This window comes from Thunnus albacares, chromosome 7 (assembly GCF_914725855.1).
Source record: "Thunnus albacares chromosome 7, fThuAlb1.1, whole genome shotgun sequence".
NCBI lineage: Eukaryota > Metazoa > Chordata > Actinopteri > Scombriformes > Scombridae > Thunnus > Thunnus albacares.
This window is the reverse complement of record NC_058112.1, coordinates 30,678,956-30,702,716: the sequence shown is the minus strand read 5'-3', so window position 1 is coordinate 30,702,716 and position 23,761 is coordinate 30,678,956. Positions and strand designations below refer to the sequence as shown.

Genomic DNA, 23,761 nt, shown 5'->3' with positions numbered 1-23,761 from the left:
GCATTTGCCATCGGATAGGAGGTGGAACAAGAATTCAACCCTATTGGATAATAGATATAGGGGCAGAAAAACAAGAAGACACCATATATCATGAATTGGAGGACAAATTTGCTCTTCATTGAGGCCAAAAGGTTCAACTGTGTTTCTGCCTCCAACTCAGTGTAATGCAGGTGAATGGAAGTTAGTTCTTTTATGATGACAGTGTTGAAGGATTACAGTGACCTATCATAGGACAAATACTTGTTACTGTTAAGTGACAGCGAGGTCTTTGGATGTGTGACTGGAGGTACGAGGGAGCGCTTTCTAGTCCTACAGTGTTTATTAAACTTCTTATAAAGTAGCCTGATTATCAGACTGAATTGACTTAATTATTCCAAAAGCTGTGTTTCCATCCAAACGTAGCTTTAATTCAAGTCAAGCCAATTTTATTTATATTGTGCCAAATCATAACAGAAGTTATCTCAGGGCACTTTTCACATAGAGCGGGTCCAGACGGCACTCTTTTTAATTTTACAGAGACCCAACATTCCCCCTCATGAGTAAACACTCGATGACAGCAGGAAGGAAAAACTCCTCTTTTAACAGGAAGAAACCTCGAGCAGAACCGGGATGTGGGTGGGCCACCATCTGCCCGGACCACTTGGGAGAGAGAGAGAGAGAGAGAGAGAGTTTTTGTGTACTATCTAAATATTTGGTCAATTTGTACTTGTTTTTGTACTTTTGATTCTTTGGCAACGTTGTTCTTGTAACTTTCATGCCAATAAAGCCTTTGAATTGAATTGAGAGAGAAGGAGAAAGAGAGCAAAGCACAATGCAAGTTCCACATAGAGATGTATAATCATAATAATAATAATAATAATATAATTGTAGCAGTGGGCGTTGGGGCAGTAAGTGGCTCGCAATCATAGATCCAGATTCTGCAGCTCTGGAGGCAGAAATACCTGCAGAAAGCAACACGAAGAGACGAGAAAGCACAAAACTACTGGAGAGAGAAGGTGCCGAGTTAGTAACATGAATTAATGGGACATGAATGTGTACAGACGGAGAGGGAGGAGGAGGAGAGAGGAGCTCAGTGCATCCCCCGGCGGTCTAGGCCTATAGCAGCATCACTAGGGGCCGGTCCAAGGCGAACCTGGCTGGACCTGACTATAAGCTTTATCAAAAAGGAAAGTTTTCACCCTACTCTTAAACGTAGAGAGGGTGTCTGCCCCCCGGACCGAATCTGGAAGATGGTTCCACAGGAGAGGATTCTAATTTCAAGAAAATCTGTAAAAGAAAATTAGATTTAATGTGCGTCCTCTGTAGGATAGTGTCACTGCTTTCTCAGTCTCATCATAGTCAATTTATCAGTTGATCAATTGTGAAAAGACTTAATCTTTCCGGCCCTGCAGGGAGCACTGGGCTTCATCTATTTTCCAGTTTCATCATTCACAGTGTTATTCATTCCCCAGCCTCATATTTCATTACTTATTAATAATATCAGATAACGACACAGATTCAGATTCAGCAGAGCACCGAAGCGGCTTCTTTTCTCTCCTGCAGTTTTTCTTCAGACTCTTAGATGTCGGAGAAATCTGATCTCTTGACTGTTCTGAATATTTTATTTTCTGATCTCAGGTGACTCTCTGTCCTTTAGATACATATAGTACATACAGAATCCTACAACTGCCTGCATTATACTCAAATGCAGTTGGGTTTATGTAAGTCTGCATCAGTCTAGTAGCTGCAGGCTTTGTTAAAGGGGGTTGAGGTTTTACAGATGCTCAGGAGAGCTTCCTCCAAACTTCATTTAATGCTCAACTCAAATTACTTTCCACATATTAAAGTATCAAAACTAAGCAGGTAACATAAACAATATAGATATATTATGAGAAAAGCTTATAAAACATGTTGAATATAAACTCTGAAACTGAAGATAAAAATACTTTTCACTACTGAGCATGTGCGGGAACGCGGTTCTGTTCACAGAGCTTTGCTAGCTTGTTGTGCTACATATCAAAACCTCTTGACTTTGTACTACAGTCTAAATTTCTCAAAGAACTTCAGAACAAAGTCAAGTGGTTGTAATATGTCACACAACAATCTCTGTAAACAAAACTGGATTCCCGCACATGCTCAGTGGTGTTTCTGTTTGTCTCTGTGCCTTACACAGAACTACTCTCCAGAGACTGGAAGTATGATTGCATTTATTGGTCTTTGTAGACGTTACTAAACAAACTAACGTGACCAAACTCTTCGTAAAGAAGGAACATGTCACCCAGTGCAGCGGTGTGGCTCATTGACATATTTCTAATAGTTTTTGGACAACAACGGAGTAATAAGATATATCAGATTCTGGATACAAACACAATACTTGTTAGTAGATCAGTTCATTGTTGGTTCGGCTCCAAACATGAGAAGTAGATATTTGGTTGTTCTGAGTAGTGAGAAAGGAGGAGAGCACATTTCATACACAACAGCAATTCATAGTGTTTTACATAATGCTTCAAAAACATTTAAAAAAAAAAACACCACGAAAATGTTAGAATGCAAATGATTAGAAAACCTTTTAAAAGAAATTAAAAAGTTAAGAACAGAGACATAAACACAGGATGAGTCACAGACTAGAAATACAGTTACAGTGCAGTAAACAGATGCAAGAAAGGAAATAAAAGTACAGTAAAGAAACCAGTCAGTCAAAGACAACAGCTGAGTTTTACTTCACCCTGTTTTATTCTGGCGACCAGGCTGGACAACGTTATGGTTAAGGTTTGATTTGCTTTAGGCACAAAAAACACTTTAGAAAAAGATTGTGTGGGTTAAAGTTACTTCTTCCTTAAGGTGAAGAGACCTTCTCTGGCGTGGTTACAATAATAATGACGTGGTTGAGGTTCGGGGATGATTGTAGTTACATTTATTTTAAAAAACTCTCCCAACTCGTGGTTGGAAATGTGTAACTTGCAGTTGGAAAGGAAGAGCGGTCTCCTGTGGCAAACATTACTGTTGATAGAGGCGCCTGATTAGTAAACGCTCCCATGGGTAGCTCTGGAGTGCGTGGTCAAACAACATATGGTCGTTTTAATCTGGAGGGCTTGTTGTGAGTTTTATATCCAGGCGAGTAGGTTTTCTTTCTGGCTGGCCGCCCCGATCTCCCAGGTGAGGGTGAGTGTGAGGTTAAGGTTGAAAAGAGCTCCACTCTGTTTCCTCCCTTCAAACGCTGCTGCTGCTGCTGCTGCTCTGTTCTTTCTGCAGCCATGAAAAAAAAAAAAAAAGCTTCATTTTCAGGCTCCTGCTGCCTTCAAGACATTGATGAAACATCTCTGCATACTTTAAACACTTGTGCTGCAAAATTATTAATTGCATCATTTCTGTATTTTAGTCAGGTACATACTTTATCACAGTGTGAGAGCATCTTACATCAGCACAGGTTTCCATCATGGTCCAGAGCAGAGAGCTGCTGCAACAAAAAACACACAAACATCATCAATCCAAAATACAGTGAAGATGAGAAAACCAAACAGTCTAAACTCAGATAAATGAAGAATTGACTCTACAACAGCTTTAACATTTCCTTTTCATGAACTGTCCTGCTGCACATCTGTCCTCTTTATGGCTGATTCACTTGTTATTCTTAATTTTGTGACACTGATCAACAATAAAAGACCCTTTAATATCAAAATAAAAATCAATGTGTACAAAGTGATTTTAATAAGTATTCAGTCCCTGTTAATAGGACGCATCCCCTAAATCATTACTGGTGTGGACAGTTGGTTTTAGAAGTGATTAGTTAAATGGAGGTCAGCTGTGTGGTGATTGACAAGCAGCTTCAACAACCCCATCTGCTAGAAATGACCTTCATATGTGTCTGAACTGTTTTCCCAGTTATGTTGCGTTGACAAATGTAATCGCTACCTGGATAATGTTCACACAGGTAAAGTTTTTTTGAATGAATGAACATTTATATTTCAATCAGGAGAGACTCAGTTTTACGTAGTGAATTGTGTTTATTGAACGGCATGATAATGAATTAAAAGTCTTTTTGGCGATTAGACTCCATCGTGATGTGGCCTAATATGGAGGGGGGGCGATGAACGCATGAATAGGATAACCCCCCCCCCCCCCCCCCGATGGAGTCTAGACACTGGTGGCGGACGAATGATGGTCCGGGATGGAGAGGCGAGGATGGTGGACGCGATTATTGCCTGAAATGACAGCTGACAGTTAGGCCGTGATTGGCTGTTTAGGGATCGTGGAAGGAATCCAATTTGTCAACTAGAAGTGAAGCGACTAACAGCTGATGTGAAAGCGGGAGGAGCTGAGAGAGAAGAGTGAAATTATGAATGAATGAATGATTAAGAGTCTTCCTGCCTGAATTTACACTATGCTTCATATCACACTGAAGTCAGAGGGAGGAGGATGAGGGACGTACAACATGCAGGAGACCCGAGTTCACATCCTGAGTCCTGCATGTGTTCAGGTTTAGGCAACAAAAAGCACTTTGGTTAGTGGAAGATGGTGCCTTAAATGTTCATTAACTGCAGACTTTTCTCTGTATTAAACCATGAACACCTTTATCATTGCTGTAGTTTATTCTAGCGGATATTTTGCTGCAAGATCAGATATTTTAGTGGGAAAAAAAACAACCAAGCAATACAATAATTAACAATATTATCACTTGCATCTCCAGCAAAACATTTTTGCTGCTGCAACTTTTATATGAACATCATTTGTAAGAGACAGGATTGCTGCAGCTGTCCTGTACTCGGACCAAAGGACTAATAAATGATGAACTGCATAGCGACAGATGTTATCTCCTTTCTTTAGTATCTGCAGAGCGTTACCCTTAACTGGCAGTGACCGGCCCGACACACTAACTGTACAGGATCAAGAGGAGAGCGAGGGAATGCAAATGAACTTCATACAAAAATAATTCCCACCAGTAGCCTAGCTGGCCACTGTTTTTAGCAAGGGGAGGTAGTGGTGCAGTTTTAGGAGACTATTTCAGTAGATTCATGTTTTTGGACATTAATGGAGCTCTATAACACATACAATACCAGTCAAAGGTTTGGACACACTTCCTCTTTCAAGGGAATGGAAAGGTGTGTCCAAATTTTTGACTGGTACTGTAGGAATAAGATATATGAGGCTTTCTATGCACTCACTATACTTGTTAGTAGCTCAGTTCATTTCAGAGCTAACTGAAGGTCAGTCGTTTATTACACCATTGTAACGTTTACCTTTAACGTCCTTACCTTGAAAAGAATCTGCCGCCTTATGCAGCTTGTTTACATCCCCCCATCCTTGAATCCTCTCTGTACGCCCGACTACCTGAGAATGAATTAACAGGCCGGACATTCATCAAACTGACGTTATTCATATTCATATCCCCTCTGCTGGCACGCCACCATGTTTAAGATTAATTCAAAGGGATGAAAGAGACAGTAGAGAGTGGACAGACTTTCAGCCGTGATTGCAGTGACTCAGAGGATCGTTGGTTCATCTGCATACAGAGCAGACACTGATTGTTCTGTTCTTCTGTTTGTAGGATGAGAAGAACCAGGTGCTGACCACCAACATCTGGCTACAGCTGGTGAGTGTTGTCCTTCATCAGTGGACTTCTTTACTCCCTCATAAAAAACATTTCTCTCCTTGATTCATATTTCTGTTTTCAGAAGTAGAAGATTCTTTGTCTTTGCTTTTTTTTTCTTACCTATTGACCTGTTATCTGAGCTAAAAGTATTTTATCTGCAAACCACATCAGGAACATCCTGAACAGGTTGTCATCCCCAAAAGCATTGTTTTCCAATATTGTCAGAGGTTTCAGGAGAAGAACTAGAAGAACTTTGTGTTCCTAAAACTGTTATTTACAGTGTTGGAAGAAGTATTCAGATCCTTTACTTAAATAAAAGTACAAATACAGTAATGTAAAAATACTCCATTACAAGTAAAAGTCCTGCATGACAAATCCTACTGCAGTAAAAGTACATAAGTATTATGAGCTTGATGTAGTTAAAGTATTGCAGTGAAAGTAGTGGTTTGGTCCCTCTGACTGATATATTATTATATATGACATCATTAGATTATTAGTAGTGAAGCATCAGTGTTAGAGCAGCATGTTACTGTTGTAGCTGCTGGAGGTGGAGCTAGTTTCAACTACTTTATATACAGTTAGCTAGTTTAGTCCACTGGTTCCCAACCTAGGGGTCGGGCCCCTCCAAAGGGTCAGCAGATAAATCTGAGGGGTCATGAGATGATTAATGGGAGAGGAAAGAAGAAAAAACAAAGTTCTGATACACAAATCTGTTTTCAGTTTTTAGACTTTTTCTCTAATCTTTGATTTTTGCTGAAATATTGGATCATTTGAACATTTATTGAAATGAAAGCATGTGAGAAGTTTAGAGGGAAAAATCACTATTTGGTGGAGCTGTTAACAACTCATAGACATGTGAAATGTGACCCCGACTACACACTGCTTTTTGTAAGACGTCAAAAGCCAAAAAGGTTGGAAACCACTGGTTTCATCTTTAACAATGTGTTGTATTTGAAAAGCTTGTTATATTATCCATTGTGTCAAATCTTCATCTGAAAAGGAACTAAAGCTGTCAAATAAATGTAGTGGAGTAGAAAGTACAATATTTCCCTCTGAAATGTAGTGGAGTGGAAGTATAAAGTAGCATCAACTACAAATTTTCAAGTAAAGTACCTCAAAATTGTACTTAAGTTAATGTACTTAGTTACTTTCCCCCACTGAATGTTTGTTGTAATGGAAGAAATACCCAAGTTGTAGCCTGTAGACCTGAACAATCAGCACATTTCCGTGCTACAACCTCTGCAGCCTCTCTGCTGTCACGCTGCTCTCCTGGACCACAGTTACATCACAGAAAATTCAACCTGAGCCGCCCCTATTGGTTACAGATGGGTCTATTTGTGCCGGGCAAGCCGCTGGGGACAGTGTCTAAACAGACTCTCGGGGGGGGGAAGAAACCAAGTAAACATTGATAATGAATGGAAGCCTGCAGCCACATCATCCCATCCTTCCTTCAGCTCCCAGAGAGACTCTGGAGGAATCGTACAACTCCAGCTCTGGTATTTGACCCAAATAAGTTTGCTGTGATGGAGAAAAACTCGATCAGAGCGCCAACTACTCTCTCTCTGTTTCCACAAATACTTCATCTACTGTTCAGTTTGCTGTCAGGGTTGAAAACCTGACACATCCTGCACTTTGATGCTTTACACCTTTCTGACATCGACTCCTGCTGCTGCGTCTCTTTTTGTCTTGAACTTCATCTCACTCCATGAAAAGCTTTTTTCCTTTTTGTCGGCCAGAACCGACTCTGGTGTGAATGTCAGAGCTGATGGTGAGCGTAGGAATTCATTAGGAGAGCTTCTTAAACCCATTTCATGCAGCTGTCCAAATTTAATTAGGTTTCATATCAGGTCCTGCGGAATGTGTGTTTGTAAAGTGGTGATGCACTAATCCGGACTAATCTGCTCCTCTCGGATGGAAAGGTTGGTTCCTCCCCGGAGACTCGGCATTTCCTCTCCGCAGCATCATCCTCCCAGGACCAACTAGTCTTTTAGCTTAATTTAATTTGGCGTTGGCATCTCTCCTCCTCCTCCTCCTCCTCCTCCTCCTCCTCCTCCGCTGCTGCTGCTGGAGTCTTTGTGTTTTTTGGTGGAGGGGATGAATGTCTGTAAGCGAGAGGAAACATTTCTGCGCAGGGAGCTGTGTGGGTTTTTTTTAATGTCAGAGTCTTTCTGCGGCTTTTGGAAGTTTTTTTCTCCTGGCTAACTAGAAAACTTTGACGCGCTCGGCGGATAAAAACAGACTCGATATCGACATTTTGGAGCAGATTTCTCCCCTCAGGGTCTCATGATGAGCTTGTTTTTACAGTGTTTCAATGATTTTATTGAGTATTCCTTTTATTCTCATGCTGTTAGAAGCCAGACACATATCACAAAGCACGGAACACGTATATGTTAATACTTAAAATGCGCAATTATCAAATGAGACAGAGGACCAGTGGAAGAAAAAGCAAAGGAAGGACATATTTTAATTGTTAATAAAAGACTTAATAAAGTCATCTGTAGAACAGTGTCATGATTTCCTGAACATCTTGAACAAAAGACTACAAACCACTATAAACATTCTTTGAGCTACATGCTACAACATGCTCACCATAACCATGCTAATATGCTAATGTTTAGCAGGTATAATGTTTAATATGTTCACTGTCTTAGTTTAGTGTGTTATGCTAATATGTGCTACTTGGCACTAAAATACATCTGAGGCTGATCAGAGTGTCATTAGTTTAGCAGCTATTTGGTCATAAACCAGAATATTTTGCCCTGATAATAGTACTAAATGAAAAGTCAGGAAAGTTATCACAATCCATCCTGAGGAGTTCAATGAAAACCTTCAAATAGTTGTTAAGATATGTCAGTCTGGACTGAACAGCTTTACTCTCCCAGAGCCAAAACAAGGAACAAGTCGTCCCAATTAAACAACAAAATCTGTGGTTGGTCCATGAAATCCACACATAGAAGCGTTTTCTGATCTGACAGCAGGTCAGCAGGACGACGTCTGTCTGTGCCTCCGACATCACTGTTGGAAAATAAATATGTTTTATATGATAATAAGGATGATGGTTTGGGTTAAAATTACTTCTTCCTTAAGTTTAGAAGACCTTTGTCATCATGGTTGCAATAATAACAGCGTGGTTAAGGTTAGGGGATGATGTTGTTTTAAAAAAACAGTGTTGACTTGCGGTTGGAAACAGGAAGTGAACAGCAATGTTTTGTTGATTCATCCATCCACCTCCTCCCTACGTGGACTGATTGTCGCTCTATAATAACGTCACCTGATTTCCTCCTTTGCTCCCGTCATAATTACAACAGCTTCTAGACTTGAACGTAAATATATGCTGCTGAGCCTGTGGTTTTTCTTGGGAGGACATTGTCGATAACTAAAGGGATCATATTCTGCTTTTTATGATTTTCTATCATTCATATCCTGCTAAAATGTCAGATGTTAAACATGGTCAACGTTCCAAAACTTGAGGTGAACGTATGTAAAAACACTCCCTGTAAGACAAAACCCAGGTTTCACATTTCATTTCCAATATTTTTTTTTTTAACTTTCCTGAAGAGAAAACATCAGCTCATCGTCACATGTCGTCTGTCCGTTCTGTAATCTTTGTTGCTGAGGTTGTTCATGTTGTCTACTCTCATATTTCGGGTCTGATTCTGAGCTGAACTGAGGGGCTGCATGAAGGGCCAGTATAAGATCAATAAGGAATATAAATAAGGGATGTGAGTCGTACAAAGACACTTCAGTAGAGCCCCAGAATAAAAAATATGGACCTAGAAATGTGCAGAATATGCCCCCTTTAAATTAGGATGTATCGGTACCAAAGCTCTAAATGAACAGGATGTGTTATACTGTACGCAGCGGCTTCTGTGTGACATTTATTGTGCGCTCGTTAGACCCATTTATGTAAAATTATACACTTTTATATCACTGTACTCTATGAAATCACTGAGTGGTCAAAACCTAGAGACGACTGTTGTGAGCTCTGCAGTCACCTTGCAGTATGACGCTCAGAAACGGACACCTACGGCTCCTAGTCAGCGTCTAATAAAACGAAATCCTCTGTATGGTGTTGGTTTCTTGTTATTGTGTCTCTTTGGGGCCGACTGTGGATCTTTACATGTTTAATCTTTTCAAAAAGGAAGAATTAAAGTGAGCTCACAAACCCAAAAATAACCATTAAATCTGTCAGGGTGCAGCACCAGTATCACACCAAACATGAACGTACGACTGACTAAACCCCAAATATATGAAATGTTTTATCTAAATATGCTGCAATCCTACCAGTTAATGCAGCACTGGGACGTCTTGACTTAAAGATTTTGTTTGTACATTTTTCCTCCTTATTGAATCCTTTTGTAACTGTAAGTAAAATATGTTTTTCTTTCTTTTCTGTCCTTTATAGCGTGCAGGTTTCTTTTGGTCTCGTCCTGTTCTGACTCTTTGAGCCTTTGAACCTTTTCTCGACATGAGAGAAGGCAACACAGACATCCTCACCTGCGCATTAAAAATACATGTAAATACTGGATATGAAACAGTTTCTCATCTCGCTTTTTGATGTTCTTTGAGGTCTCGGCAGTTTCATCAGCTCGTATAGTTGACTCTGGATGTGTGTGTGTATTTGTGTTAAACTGTAAAACGTCACCAAAGAGCATTGATGCAATTTAATGACAACATAGGTCATTTGATTAGTTGTGGCCCTGAAATCAATAATAATAAATAAAAATAATATTAAACTTACGAAACAAATGTACCAAAAAAGAGTGAGACTGAGAACATTCAGGTAATTTCACAGGAAATGCTGGCGTTGAGACGTAATGTAAAGTTACATTTAAATGTCTGATAATTACATGGTAATAACTGGTAATTAGAGAACACGAGACGCTGTTGTTTCCTGAATTGATGAGCACATTTTCATGCACACAGATACTCTGATTATTGATCAATAGCACCACAGTCATCAACAGTTGCAGTTAAATTGTGTAGTTTCTCAGGGTATCTGCAGGTCTTGAAGATTTTAATTAAAATCTTAAAAATTCTTTAATTTAATTAACAAAGCTCTTGAATATTTGCTGACAGTAATGTTATTAGTACATAATGTGTTTGCGGCTTTCGGGAGACGCTCTACATCTATAAGCTACAAGTGAGACGGTGGTTTGTGCTGCAGGAAGATGTTTAATCCTTTTTTTTTTTGTGGCGTTTCATTCAGCAGCATCAGACCTGCGGCGAACACTGTCACTACTGCAGCTCCAGTAGCAGGAAGCTCATTCATTATTTAAACCATTTTAAGATAATTAAATACATAATCTTTCTGCCACTTATCCGGGTCCAAGTCATGTTAATTTATTAATTAGATGACGAGGAATTCTTGTGAAATAAGTACTGGCAAAAATGTGGTGTCATATACATTAAAGGATAAGTTCAAGTGTGTCTTAAAACAACAGTCAGGTGTCCATATGAACATCGAAAGAGGTTTTCCTCGCTGTAATCATTCCTCCTGTTCATACTGGATATTAAAAGATCCTTCAAATGTGCTTTCAATGGAAGTGATGGAGGCCAAAATCCACAGTGTGTCCACACAGTCATTTAAAAGTAGATGTGAAGCTTATATGAGGCTTCATCAGTCTGAGTTAGTCATATCAAGTGGATATCTGACACATTTACTCTTTTTTAGCATCAAATTCCCTCTTTGTGTTTCCCTGTTGAGCTGCAGGTGGAAGTATAGTAACAAAAAGAGGGACTTTGGCACTAAAAAGACTGTAACGTTGAAAGACATCTACTTGATTTACATTGTAAGTGCATTATGAAGGGATCTTCTAACGGTCAGTATGAACAGGAGGAATGATTACAGCAAGAAAAACATTGTGAACACGTCCTTTAATAAACAACTGTCGGCCTTTTTACCTCCACTGGTTTTCCGTCATTGTTTGACCATGAAACAGGTATTAAATTAAGATTCTGTGTTGGATTAAAAAAGTCTTCAAAAGTCTAACACTGCAGAAAAAAACCCTGCTCTTCATAAATGCAGCATCCGGTTTACTGCAACTTCTTAACTTTGACATCCAAAGTTGCTTTAATGTGACACTTTCAGTGGAAGTGAAGATATTGCTTTAATTTGGTGAAAACTGACTTTTTTAGTCTGCATGTAAACAGACTCACTGCTTCATGGTGAGGAAGAGGAAAGTGACACCACCATGGTGCAATTTAAAAACTCAATATTTGCCACTTCATTTTGACTTATTTTTTTTTAAATATTTTGTACATTTTTGGGGGCCTGAAAGATCAAATACATTTTTGAGAACATTTCTTTGAAGTTTGTACTCCAGAAGTCATCCCACTTTTAGTTTGGCTTTTTTGGACACAAACTTTAGAGTCTTGTCTTGTTATTTATTTATTTATCTGGCATCTCTGCAGCCTCTGCAACAGCTTTCAACAGATTCCTCTGGGAGAAACATTTCAGCTCAGTGACAGGAAGTAAACAAGACAGAGAACGATGTATGTGACCTTCAGCCAACGTGGCCTCAAACCATCAACACAGACCAGAGCACAGAGAGGCTCTGAAATGTAATGAGGCCCGAGCCGGCCAGAAGAGCTGTGTATGCAAATCAGACATCAACACAGTGCTGATGTTTCTTGGCAACACTCAGTGTCTCACTGCTTCCTAAAAAAACAAACTAAGCTAACAAAGGCAAGTTACGTTAGAATCATCAGTGTTATCTGGAGTTCACCAAATGAAAAACGGAGGTCAAACACAGAAGAGCTGCTGCTTATCAGCTGCTTTCAGACGTGAGATACTCAAGTCATCGCTTCTGGAACATTTTACTGTCCTTGCATTGTTTATGGAGATCTCATTTCTGTCTTTATCATTTCTTTGTGTATGTTTCCCTAAATATAAGCCATATTGTACAGAAGACAATCCTGATATGAGGCCTTATTTCAAACGCCCTAAGAAATGACACCTTTCGGCAGTGGTGGAAGAATTATTGAGGTCTTTTACTTAAGTAAAAGCAGCAATACCACAGCATAAAAATGCTCCATTACATGTAAAAGGCCTGCATTTAGATATTAGTTAAGTAAATGTATAAAAGTATTAGTTGCAAAATGTACTTAAAGTATTGAAAATAGAAGTACTCATTATGCAAAATGTACATGTTTTACATGTGTGTGTGTCTGCTGCCCAGCATATAAACATAGTACAAAAAGTCAGGAAATTTGTGTTTGGTAGATTATTTCTTTGTTGTAACAATGCTTCTTGGCAATAAATCTTATACCGTTGGAAAGTCTGTTTATTTCCCTTTTTAAATGGAGCCACATTTGTAAGGAACATGCATGTATGTGGGTTGCGCCCATGAAAAATTTGCCAAGTCTTCTCTGCCAATGCCAAACAGCTTATTCTGCCATTGACTCTTGTTTGGTGTTTGGTGGATTGGATGATTGAAGTTTGAAGAAACAAGACATATTGGCAATTTAACAGTTTATTCATTTAACAAACAGGAGGCTCAGTAGCGTGTGGAAGAACCATACACAGCCACAACAGCCTGGCCAAACACCAAACAAGAGTCAACGGCAGAATAAGCTGTTTGGCATTGGCAGAGAAGATTTAGCATATTTTTCATGGGCGCATCCCGCATACTCAGCTCTGCTGCTCATCCCATAAATGCATGTTCCTTACAAATGTGGCACCATTTAAAAAGGGAAATAAACAGGCTTTCCAACAGTATAAGATTTATTGCCAAGAAGCATTGTTACAACAAAGAAATAATCTACCAAACATAAATTTCCTTACTTTTTGTGCTATGTTTATAATAAATATAACTTAGTGTTATATTTATTATGGTAAGAAAAAAAGAAGTTGACATCCTCCCAAATATAGTAACTCAGAGTAATATTTATTATGTACAGTATATATACAGATATAGTCTATAGTGCCTGTAAAAAGTATTCACCACTCTTGGAATTTGTCATGTTTTATTGCCTTAACACATTGATTCAAAGAGGATTTAAAGAGGATTTTTTGACACTGATCAGCAGAAAAAGACCCTTTAATGTAAAGATGAAAACAGATCTCTACAAAGTGACCTATATTAATTATAAATATAAAAAATATAGAATACATCATCTGTTTTACATGTAAAACATTGATATAAAAATGATTAGTAAGTATAATGTTGAAATAAATGTAGTGGAGCACAAAATAAAATGTTTCCTTCTGAAAGCGTAGAAGTATAAAGTAGCATAAAATGGAAATACTCAAGTAAAGTAAAAGTACCTCAAAATTATACTGAAGTACAGTAAATGTACTTAGTTACTTTCCACTGCTGCCTTTAGGATGTGATTGGAATAAGATCTGAATGAGAAAATCTGCCTTAAGTCAGTAAATGAGGGAAATTGTAGGAAGATTTTAATCAATCATCACTTAATTATTTTCAATAGTTTGATTGATGAAGCTTTGACAATATATTAAGTGGATATTATGTTTTTTGTACATTTGTCAGACCTTTTTAGTTGTTGGACTTTTGCTTAATTTTCCATACAGCTGAGACATCAGCACACATGTTTGTGTCCACATGTACGTAGCTTCCATCGTTTAGAAAATCCACTGCAACAGAATTAAATGTTTTAGTAATTCAGTAACTAGTTTTTGTTATTAGCATGCACAGAAAAACAAAAGTTGTGGCTGTGATGTTTTCAATAAGTTTAATTTTCACTGGTAACACAGTCAAGAGCAGATGGCATTTTCAGAATCGTGTTTTTAGGTGACTGAAGATGATATTTCTATGTGGACGAGAAGTCAAAGAAGAAAATGTTTTGTCTTTTAAAAAAATGAACTCTGTGGATGCAGCCTCAGTATATCCAACGGTTGTGTGTGTGTGTGTGTGTGTGTGTGTGTGTGTGTGTGTGTGTGTAGTACTGGACAGATTTCTACCTGCAGTGGAACATGTCGGATTATCCAGGTGTGACCAACGTCAGATTCCCCGACAGCCAGATCTGGAGGCCGGACATCCTGCTGTACAACAGGTACACGATCTCCCTGCTGCAGACAAACAAACTGTGTTTTTGCCTCTGAATTTTGCAAAAATTTAAGTAAACAAACTACACTCACACAGTCCTGGTGAAGCAGATCAGGAGATGTTGTGTTCCAGACTTTAACTTTAATTTAAAAAGCCACTGTAGCCACAGAGATATCGTCTTTTTTATTCCACACATTCTTCTTCCTTGTCAAAACCTGGCACCTACGTTTCCCACATTGCAACTTGACTCCATTCACTCAACTGTACAGATTATGCTGAGAGACACTCAACAAATACTATGACTTGCAAGGAGAGGATCTCGTTAGCGACCCGGGTAGCCAAGCTAGCATTTCTGCTAGCGAGCTAATCTACTAGCATGTTTACTCCCGACTGAACACTGTGTGAGCCGATACGTTATCTTAAAGACCATTGCTGATGTTGATCTGATGAGTTTTTAATTAAAAACATTACAAGGGACACATTTTTGTAGGAATTTATTGTTAAAAATTAAGTTTGTTTTTCCTAAACTGGCATTGAACTGTGTCCTCTTTAATATCTGATATTTATCTGATCAGACACGGTGAAAGTCTTTTGCTGAGCGACAGATTCAATTTGAGGGGAGACTCTGTTAATAGAACAATGATACAGAAACTAAAAGTAATACTGAAGGATCCTTAGATGTGCTTTTCAAAATCTGATAAATTTGACGTCATGTTTGCATTAATATTCACAATATTTTGGATGGAGGTTGGCTACTACAAATGTTTAGTTTGTTTCTTATCATTTAAACATTTGTAAATGTTTTGCATTGTTCCAATCACAGTTTGTCCAAACTAAACAGGTTTATTAACCAACTTTACTGCAGATTTGCTGTAGTTTTACACATTTTCCAGCGACAGTTGTTTTGTTCTTCTTCACTTTTTACCTCGTGTTACATCTAGACAAGCTAACAAGGCTATCGAAAACTAGCCTACTAACGCCTTTGACTGTCTCCGTCGGTCATGTGATCCTTTCCTTGAAGGTCGTTGTTGTCCGTCGAGAGTCTCCCATGTTATGCTAGTAGCGGCTAATGTAGCCTGGAGCTGCTTTGCCTCCAGCGGAGATGAGGAGCAGGCTACAGGAGGTTTTGGTAACCTCATGTCTTTTAGATTTTTTTTTCTAATTTCAAACTTGTAGAAGCAGACATCACTTGAGGCAATTTATCAGATTTCACACAGCTCTCCCTGGAGTCACAGAAGGCTTCATACTACTTAATACACATATAACTGGAAATGCATGCTGAAGTGGAAAATAGGTGATGTAATTATTATTATATATGATAATCTGAAAATGCCACCGATAACCGTTATTTTTTGAAGTCACTTGTTTTGCCGTAATTCACTGAATATTCATGCCTGTAAAGTTTTCTTCAGTCTCAAGCTGAGGTTCAGAGAAACTACAGTCCTCAAATGCTGGGTTTCTTCTTTAAAGGACAAGTTCACGATTTTTTAAGTGTGTCTTAAAACAGCAGTCAGGTGTCCATATGAACATACTGGCTATTGAAAGATCCCCTTCAAATGTGCTTTCTATGTAAGTGATGGAGGCCAAAATCAACAATGTGTCCACACAGTCATTTAAAAGTAGATGTGAAGCTTATATGAGGCTTCAGCAGTCTGAGTTAGTCATATCAAGTGGATATCTGACACATTTACAGTCTTTTTAGCATCAAATTCCCTCTTTGTGTTTAAAAAGACTGTAACGTTGAAAGATATCTACTTGCTTCATATTAGCTTCAGATAAACTTTTAAATATATTTTTGCACAGAAGGAGGACTGTGGATTTTGTCCCCCATCACTTCCATTGTAAGTGCATTATGAAGGGATCTTCTAATGGTCAGTATGAACAGGAGGAATGATTACAGCAAGAAGAACATGTTTCACTGTTCAGTTCGGTTCCTGACTGTTGTTTTAAGACACAGTTGGAAAATTGTGAATCCGTCCTTTAAATGTAAAATGTCTGAACACAGAGAAACACTGATCAGTTTGTCTTCTGGTGGATTTAGGATGTTTTATTTCACGGTGAGACGACTCACTGTTCGAGGTTTATTTTCATACCTCGGTTCTGATTCAGTAAACAAGCTAATTCAGCTAATTCCCGCCTGTTATCAGCGCTAAAGATAGGTGCTCTCCCTGTCAGGATTAATACCTCACTGTTAACACACACATCAGGAGCTGCTGGCTGTGGGAGGCGACGAGCGTTTCAGCTCATTAACTGAGCAGCGTTCAGGAGCAGAGTTTGATCCTGGTAGGGGGGGGAGCTAGCTGTCGGAGGGAATATTGACCTGGCTGTTTTTAATGAGAGGGGCCCAATGAACAGCTTCGGAGTCTGACTTTGGGTTATTATTGGGCACCATATTGACTTTTACAGCAAACTTACTATAGTTTTACTTACTGAGTTTTCTACTTTCAACAGCTAACAAACTCTTCCGGCAACTAACTCCAGTTCCTGCACACACACAAAAAAAGTTAAGATAATACGCTGCAAATGTGATAAAATATCTTTTTCTGTCCAGACCATAGCCATGTATATAAAGCTCTTATCCTATCTTAACATATTTAATCCTTTATTTAACCAGGTAAAAGTCTAATATCGACATATCTGGCAAAAGAGCAGCATAAACATTGTTAAAAACATAAACAACATAAATACAAACAACATAAACAGACAAATACAACTGTCACACACTACAAACTTGTGAACACAATATCCAGTTAATATGTAAAACAAGATTATGGACAAAATCCAGATAAGATGCATAAACAGGTACGATTTTTGAAAAACTTAAGAAAAATTTTACATTTCACATCGACTAAGAGCACTATTTTCTTGATCCTTTAAAATTCCCCAATAGTATTCAGCTCTGACAGTTTAAGGTCCTTCTGTACATTGTTCTAGGAGGAAGGGGCTGCGTATTTGAAAGCTTGCCTTGGAGATCAAACATCTGTAGAATATCATGAGATGTACACAGATAAGTAGGAACCAGTCCAAGGAGAGATTTTTATATAAAAGAGTACAGTGGTGTTCAAAATGGCCACAACCAGTAATAAAACATAAAGCACAATGGTATACAGTATCCAACTTCTTTAGGCACTGGTCAGATGCCTTCATAAAGAGCACATTGCTGTAATCCAATAAAGGTAAAAAAGTTGCCAAAATCAGGTGTTTCCTTGTCTGGAGGGAGAAACATGATTTATTCCAAAAGAATAAACTTAATCTCAGTTTCAGTTAGGTTTTCAGTGTGTGATCTGAATGACAAGTTCTGATCAATAATGATACCTAAATACTTATATGTTGAGACCATTTCAATGTCAACCTCTTTAGCACATGAGAGCTTAGATGATAAGTCTTTGCCATTTGAAAATAGCATGATTTTGGATTTGTCTGCATTTAACACCAACTTAAGTTGAGTCAAATGGGACTGAACCACATCAAAGGCAGACTGCAGGAATTCAAGGGTTTGTAGGGGATGAGCAATAGATAAGTATCATCTACATGAAAATGGAAAGCAGCATTTGATAAATTATCACAAAAATTATTTACATATACATAGAACAGCAGTGGTCCTAGTATGGAACCCTGGGGTACACCTTTTGATACAGAGAGGAAGAAAAAGGAAAATCCTGGGCGCAAAACTGGACGCAATGAATTCTAGCTGACAAGTTATTTGAAAACCAGCTTACAGCTCGCACAGATAAGCCTGTACTGTCTATCTGAGTCTATTGTCCAAGGTGATGTGGTCAACTGTGTCAGATGCCTTGGACAAATCAGTAAAAAGAGCTGCATGGTAGTTTTTGCATTCCAATAATGTCATTCACCACTTTAATTGCAGCAGTTATCACGCTGTGCTGTTTTCTAAAGCCTGACTGATGCTGAGATACAACACCAGTTGTGTCTAAAAAAAACCTTTAAGTTGTTCACTAACAAGCTTTTTGAGGACTTAATTTAGAGATTGGCTTGTAGTTATTACCGACTGAGAGATCAGCGAAGGGAGACCGTGGGCAGATTTCCATATATCAGGAATGTCATTATTGGAAAGGGTGAGATTAAAAGTAAGAGATTCTGCTATAAAGTCTACAGCTAACTTGAGAAAGTAAGGATCAAGCTCATTAGGACCTGCGGGTTTATTAGGATCCAGTTGCTTTAAGGCTCCATGGACCACTATCACATTAAGAGGAGTAAAATCTGTATCAAAGATTGAACCATAGAATTAATTGGGGGTGGGGAAAAGTGAACCCTCTGCTCATTTGGCTGTTTTGGATCAGGATGTGAAGACTCAAATAAAGAACCTGAAGAAATGAAATGTTCATTAAAGCAGTTAAAAATGGCTGATTTATCAGTTATTACATTATTTACATTTCAGACTGGCAACTAATTCCTGATTACACTCCCAAATGAAGATTTTATTACTTTCCAAAATTTCTTAGGATCATTTCAGTTTCTAGCAGTTTTAGAAAGGTAGAACTCAGATTTAGCCTTTTTGATGAGAGAAGTAAAGCAGTTTCAGAGCTGTCTAAAAATTAGCCAATCAACCCAGAGAACATCCCCCTTCTTTTAGTCTGGACAGCTCTGAGGAAAACCAGGGAATGTTTTGCAGACAGGAACATGTTAATTTATAAAACTAATAAAAGCATCATGAAAGTAGTTCCAAACCAGTTCTACGTCATAAATGAGAGAGATTTTGTTCCAATCAAAGTCCCACAAAGAAGTCTCACGAAGAAAAGCTTGCTCACAGAAATGCTTAAAGTCTTGATAAAGAACAATTTGTGGTCTTGATTTCTGGAGCTTAGCTTGTCTGACTGTAGCACACAATGGTTGCTTAAATCATTTGCAAAAATACCAATATCACAATATTTATGAGGAGTATTTGTTAAAAAAAATAAATCAAGAAAAGAAGATTTCTCTGGGCATTTAAGGTTCGGACAAGTTGAGCAATTATTTAGTTGTGGAAATGACTCACAGATAGATTTAAAACTGTAAGAGACAGAAGACAACCAGTCCCAGTTAAAATCTCCAGCAAAGAGAACCTCATTAAAATCTAAGATTGATAGATGTTTACTCAAAGATGATAAAGCTGCACTGCTTGTACCAAACCTACAGCAGTGATAAAAATGGCTTGTAAGAAGTTCCCGTTTCAAGGCAAGAAGTTCACATAGATACATACTGATGTAGGGATGCTAGCATGACATTTGTTCTTTATGTAAACGGTAACGCCACCATCTTTTCTGGGATGGTCACAATGAAAAAGATTGTAACCCTAAATTGCGATGTCTTTGTGATAGATTTGTTTAGCCTGGTTTCAGACAAAACAAGAATATAAGTATCAGATGAGATGCCCAGATTTTTAACTAGATCCAATTTAGCAAGTAGACCTCTGACATTTGGGTGAATAATACCAAACCAAGATCTAGCTTTGAAATCACAAGGGGTGATCTGAGCAATTAAAATCTGGGCCTGGGTTAGGTTGAACATTTCCTCATAGTAGAAGCAAGAAAACAATAAAATATTTTCTTTTCACAGAGTTTTGTGTCGGCACTGGTTGATTACTCTTAAACCCTGGTTTACTAAGGGGATAAGAGAAGACTGAACAACCCAGTCGCCAGAAGAAAACGTTGGCGTTGAACGTTTCTGCAAACCACAGAAATGTTGAATATCTATATTTCAACACGTTTAATACGTATCATATCAACATTTCTACAAACGAAGCATATTAACATTTCTATCCGTTGAATAATGATGTTTTTTGGTGTGACAACGCTGTGGTTAAGGTCTGGTTAGGTTTAGGCACAACCACTTGGTTGAAATGTTAATATGCTACGTATTACATGTGTTGAAACGTAGATATTCAACATTTCTGTGGTTTGCAGAAATATAAACTGCCAACGTTTTATTCTGGCGACCAGGCTGGAATGAAAACAATCAGTCATGGAATAAATAGGTTGATAAAATAGGGTAAAGTCATGAAATCTTCAATAAAGTGTGTGATCCAATTGGGATAGCTCCTAAAAGATTTAAAATCCCAGTATGTGCCTTTTTGAAGGAATAAATGATGAAGCACATGCTGGTCTCCACACCTCATGTGGATTCAGTACAGTCAGTAAAAGCAAAAGAGGTGCTGAGGGAAACATGCTGATCGGCTTGTTCTTCTGGCCGATTCTGGAGGACGTGGATGCTCCGTCTGTTTCTTCACCTCTTGGAGCTGGAATGCCGACACGCTGCTTGATTTTCTTATGATGCTTCTTTCTTGGCTCTGATAATACCGCTTGAAATTGTATTCCTATTGTTTTACCAACCAGCTGGTCCTGATTTTAGCATTTCATCATATGACTCAAAAGGACAAAAAATTTGGATCGGACTATCACTGCACTGACCTGGATTTTGTCAGTATTCTTGCTTCCTACCACATGATCAGCATGTTTCCTTCAGCACCTCTTTTGCTTTTATTGACTGTACTGTGTCCACATGAGGTGCATGAAAGGTGTGGATTATATTCCTTCAAAAAGGCACATACTTAACTAAAAATCCACCAAAATCAATTTAAAAAAGGACAAAAGACTAAAGTAAACTGTGAAAAGGTCAATTATTATTAGTAATGAAACGTTATTTCCCCCCAAAAGACCTGAATTTTGACCCCACATTTTGATGGAGATAAATTTCTAATATATCACAGCAGGTGGATGAAATATTGAACATTTGTACAACATAATTTAATCCAACACAACAACACAAACTCTGGCTTGTGAGGGATAAAGAACTTTACAGATCGAAGTCGAGTTCCACATATAAATCCTCAGAAGGTCAAAGTCATTTAGAATCAAAGGTTGAAATAAAAGAGTCTCAAAATCACCACGTTTGAAAATGCCAAAGCTGCATTTAACATTTCTTTTTCTTTTAAAAGCTGCAATTTCTAAAGATGAAAAGGTTTCTGTTTGACTGATGACATGATTCCCTGAATGTCTGCTGAATGACATGGACAAAAAAACACGAACACCTGCACAATACAGCACAAAGTGAAAGTGTTCAAAAACGACTTTGGAGTTGAATCGACAGCTCTCGGACACTGACAAAATTTATTTCCGAGTCCCCTGCCGTAACCTTCACCTGAACCTAATTCTAACCTCAATCGTGGATGATTCAGATGAAGATGTAAGAGGAAAGAGGCGTAATCAGTTTTTAAATCACTGTGTGTTCTGTCTCATGTTAGACAGGTAACATGTTCAGATAAGAAAGACACAAAGGATTAAAAAAGAAGGCAGTACTTCATTTAAGAAGCTAAAGACCATTTTAAATTACAATAAATTCCAAAATGACCACCAGCACACTTATTAGAGGCCTGAATGAAGAGACTGAGACCAGAATGACTCATTGAAAACGATTGACTCAGTATTTCTAGAGAGAAGTTGAAGCTTTTTGAATGAGAGTCAGTTGGAGCTTCTAGCGGCCGTCGTACTAATCAGCATTTTTCTCAAAGGCTTTATGTCGCCTCAAACCTCATTTTAAATGTCAGTATAGCTGAATACACGGCAGTGCTGCTGTCATTAACCTGGATTAATGTCGATTTTGTCAGATGACGTCAGTGCAGCAGCTTGAGAATGACTGTTAGTTAAGTAAAGTTTATGGTAGTGAATTAAATAACTATTTAATGCATTTTCTGTTGTCTGACAACAGAAACAGAAAAATATGTAAATGAGAACAAATATATTGTGAGTTCGGCTGCATTAGAGCTCAACGGAGTAACCAGCTCTGTCTGTAGCTGTCCGTCAAGATAACAACTTTCTGTCGTCTCAAACTTTCTCTGATCATTAATCTTACATGTTTATATAGCTGATGATACGGTTTTTGTCATGAATCTGTGTTTATGTTGATTTTGTCAGATGGTGTAGCAATCATAAATGAGTGATTTGGTTGGCCAGCTGTCTGTTCTACTGTTGTTCAGATGTTTCTCACTATTGGTAAGAGAGGATACGTTTGGAAAATTGAGGACAATAAGAGAAGTACGAACATTTGTAAAGTGAAGACATTCTTGTAAGGTGAGGACAGTTTGGAAAGTGAGGACATTGTCTTGTCCTGACCTCTTCAGAGGGCTGTTTGATGGTTAAGACTTGGTTTGAGGTTAGAATTAGGTTCAGGTGAAGGTTACGGCAGGGGGCTCGGAAATAAATTTTGTCAGTGAGGGTCCTCACAAGTACAGAAGTACAGTGGTGTGTGTGTGTTCAGCTGTAGCCTTGATGAAATGAAATGATTTGGTCAACTCTCTGACCTTATGTGCCTCTAACGGACACTGACTGTTAATCTTTCTCTCTCTCCACAGTGCCGATGAAAGATTTGATGCCTCCTTTCACACAAACATCCTGGTCAACTCCACCGGCTACTGCCAGTACCTGCCACCAGGTAACACCCTCACAGGCCCCTCCCACTGCTAAACAAGCCCCTCCTACTTCCTGCTACTAAATAGCCCTTCCCTTTCTCTCTTTAAGACCCTCAAAAGTTTCAAACAAAACCCCAAAATGTCTTATATTCCTGTCAAAATCTATCTGATTTTACTGCCTGGAAAGAAGTGGTTACTCCAGTGGCTGCTCATAACAATTACAGCTGATCAAACCAGAGAATTTTAAAATTAGGTGAATCTATAGAATTATAACTAAAATGACTGAAACGCCCTCTCAGTGGAAGTTATAGACAGATGGACATTAATTTATTGTTGTCAGAATAAAGAGTGCACGCTTCCCCGGTGGGATTTTTGGTGATCGACTCCATTAAACCCTGAGAGACATGTAGTTTTATGGAGGTCTGAGGGAGGAGGCGCGGGGAGTCAATATGAGGTCAAAGGGTCAACAGGAGGAGGTCAAGAGGAGTTATGGTCCTGATTGACGACCTGAGACTCATCATGACTTTCAACCAGGCTGCTGAAGGAAACGAGACTGTTTTACATTAAGAGTTCAGGGCTGTTGTTGGTGTTATTATTGTGTTTCGGGGTTTTTTAAAACTTTCTTTTTTACGTTTTATTTGGATTTTGGGTGAGTCAGTAAATTTTAGGAAAGTGACAATTATTTTGGTAAGTGAGCACTCTTGTGAGGTGCAGAGATTTCTTGCAAAGTATGGACATTTTGGAAAAATCGAGGCCAACTTTTGGAGAGTAAATATT

The 23,761-nt window shown here is 38.5% G+C and overlaps 1 protein-coding gene and 1 long non-coding RNA gene across 3 annotated transcripts in view; one reads left to right on the top strand and one right to left on the bottom strand.

Annotated features, from left to right (window-relative positions):
- Positions 1-23,761, top strand: part of LOC122986274 (neuronal acetylcholine receptor subunit alpha-7) — a 55,286-nt gene that overhangs the window by 8,088 nt on the left and 23,437 nt on the right. Inside the window, exons 1-4 of one of the 2 annotated variants that reach the window (XM_044357447.1) lie at positions 3,788-3,910; positions 5,525-5,569; positions 14,478-14,587; positions 22,928-23,007. In XM_044357447.1, coding sequence (XP_044213382.1) covers positions 3,839-3,910; positions 5,525-5,569; positions 14,478-14,587; positions 22,928-23,007 — 307 coding nt within the window. In that variant the 5' untranslated portion in view covers positions 3,788-3,838. Of the gene's footprint in view, positions 1-3,787; positions 3,911-5,524; positions 5,570-14,477; positions 14,588-22,927; positions 23,008-23,761 lie in introns of those variants that run through there. The other variant, XM_044357446.1, reaches the window with a different exon arrangement.
- LOC122986276 lies at positions 2,462-15,720 on the bottom strand. The gene is made up of 5 exons (XR_006404279.1): positions 14,673-15,720; positions 14,496-14,603; positions 5,232-5,307; positions 3,371-3,436; positions 2,462-3,225 (listed from the first exon to the last, which is right to left on the bottom strand). It is a non-coding gene; the product is annotated as an uncharacterized LOC122986276 (long non-coding RNA).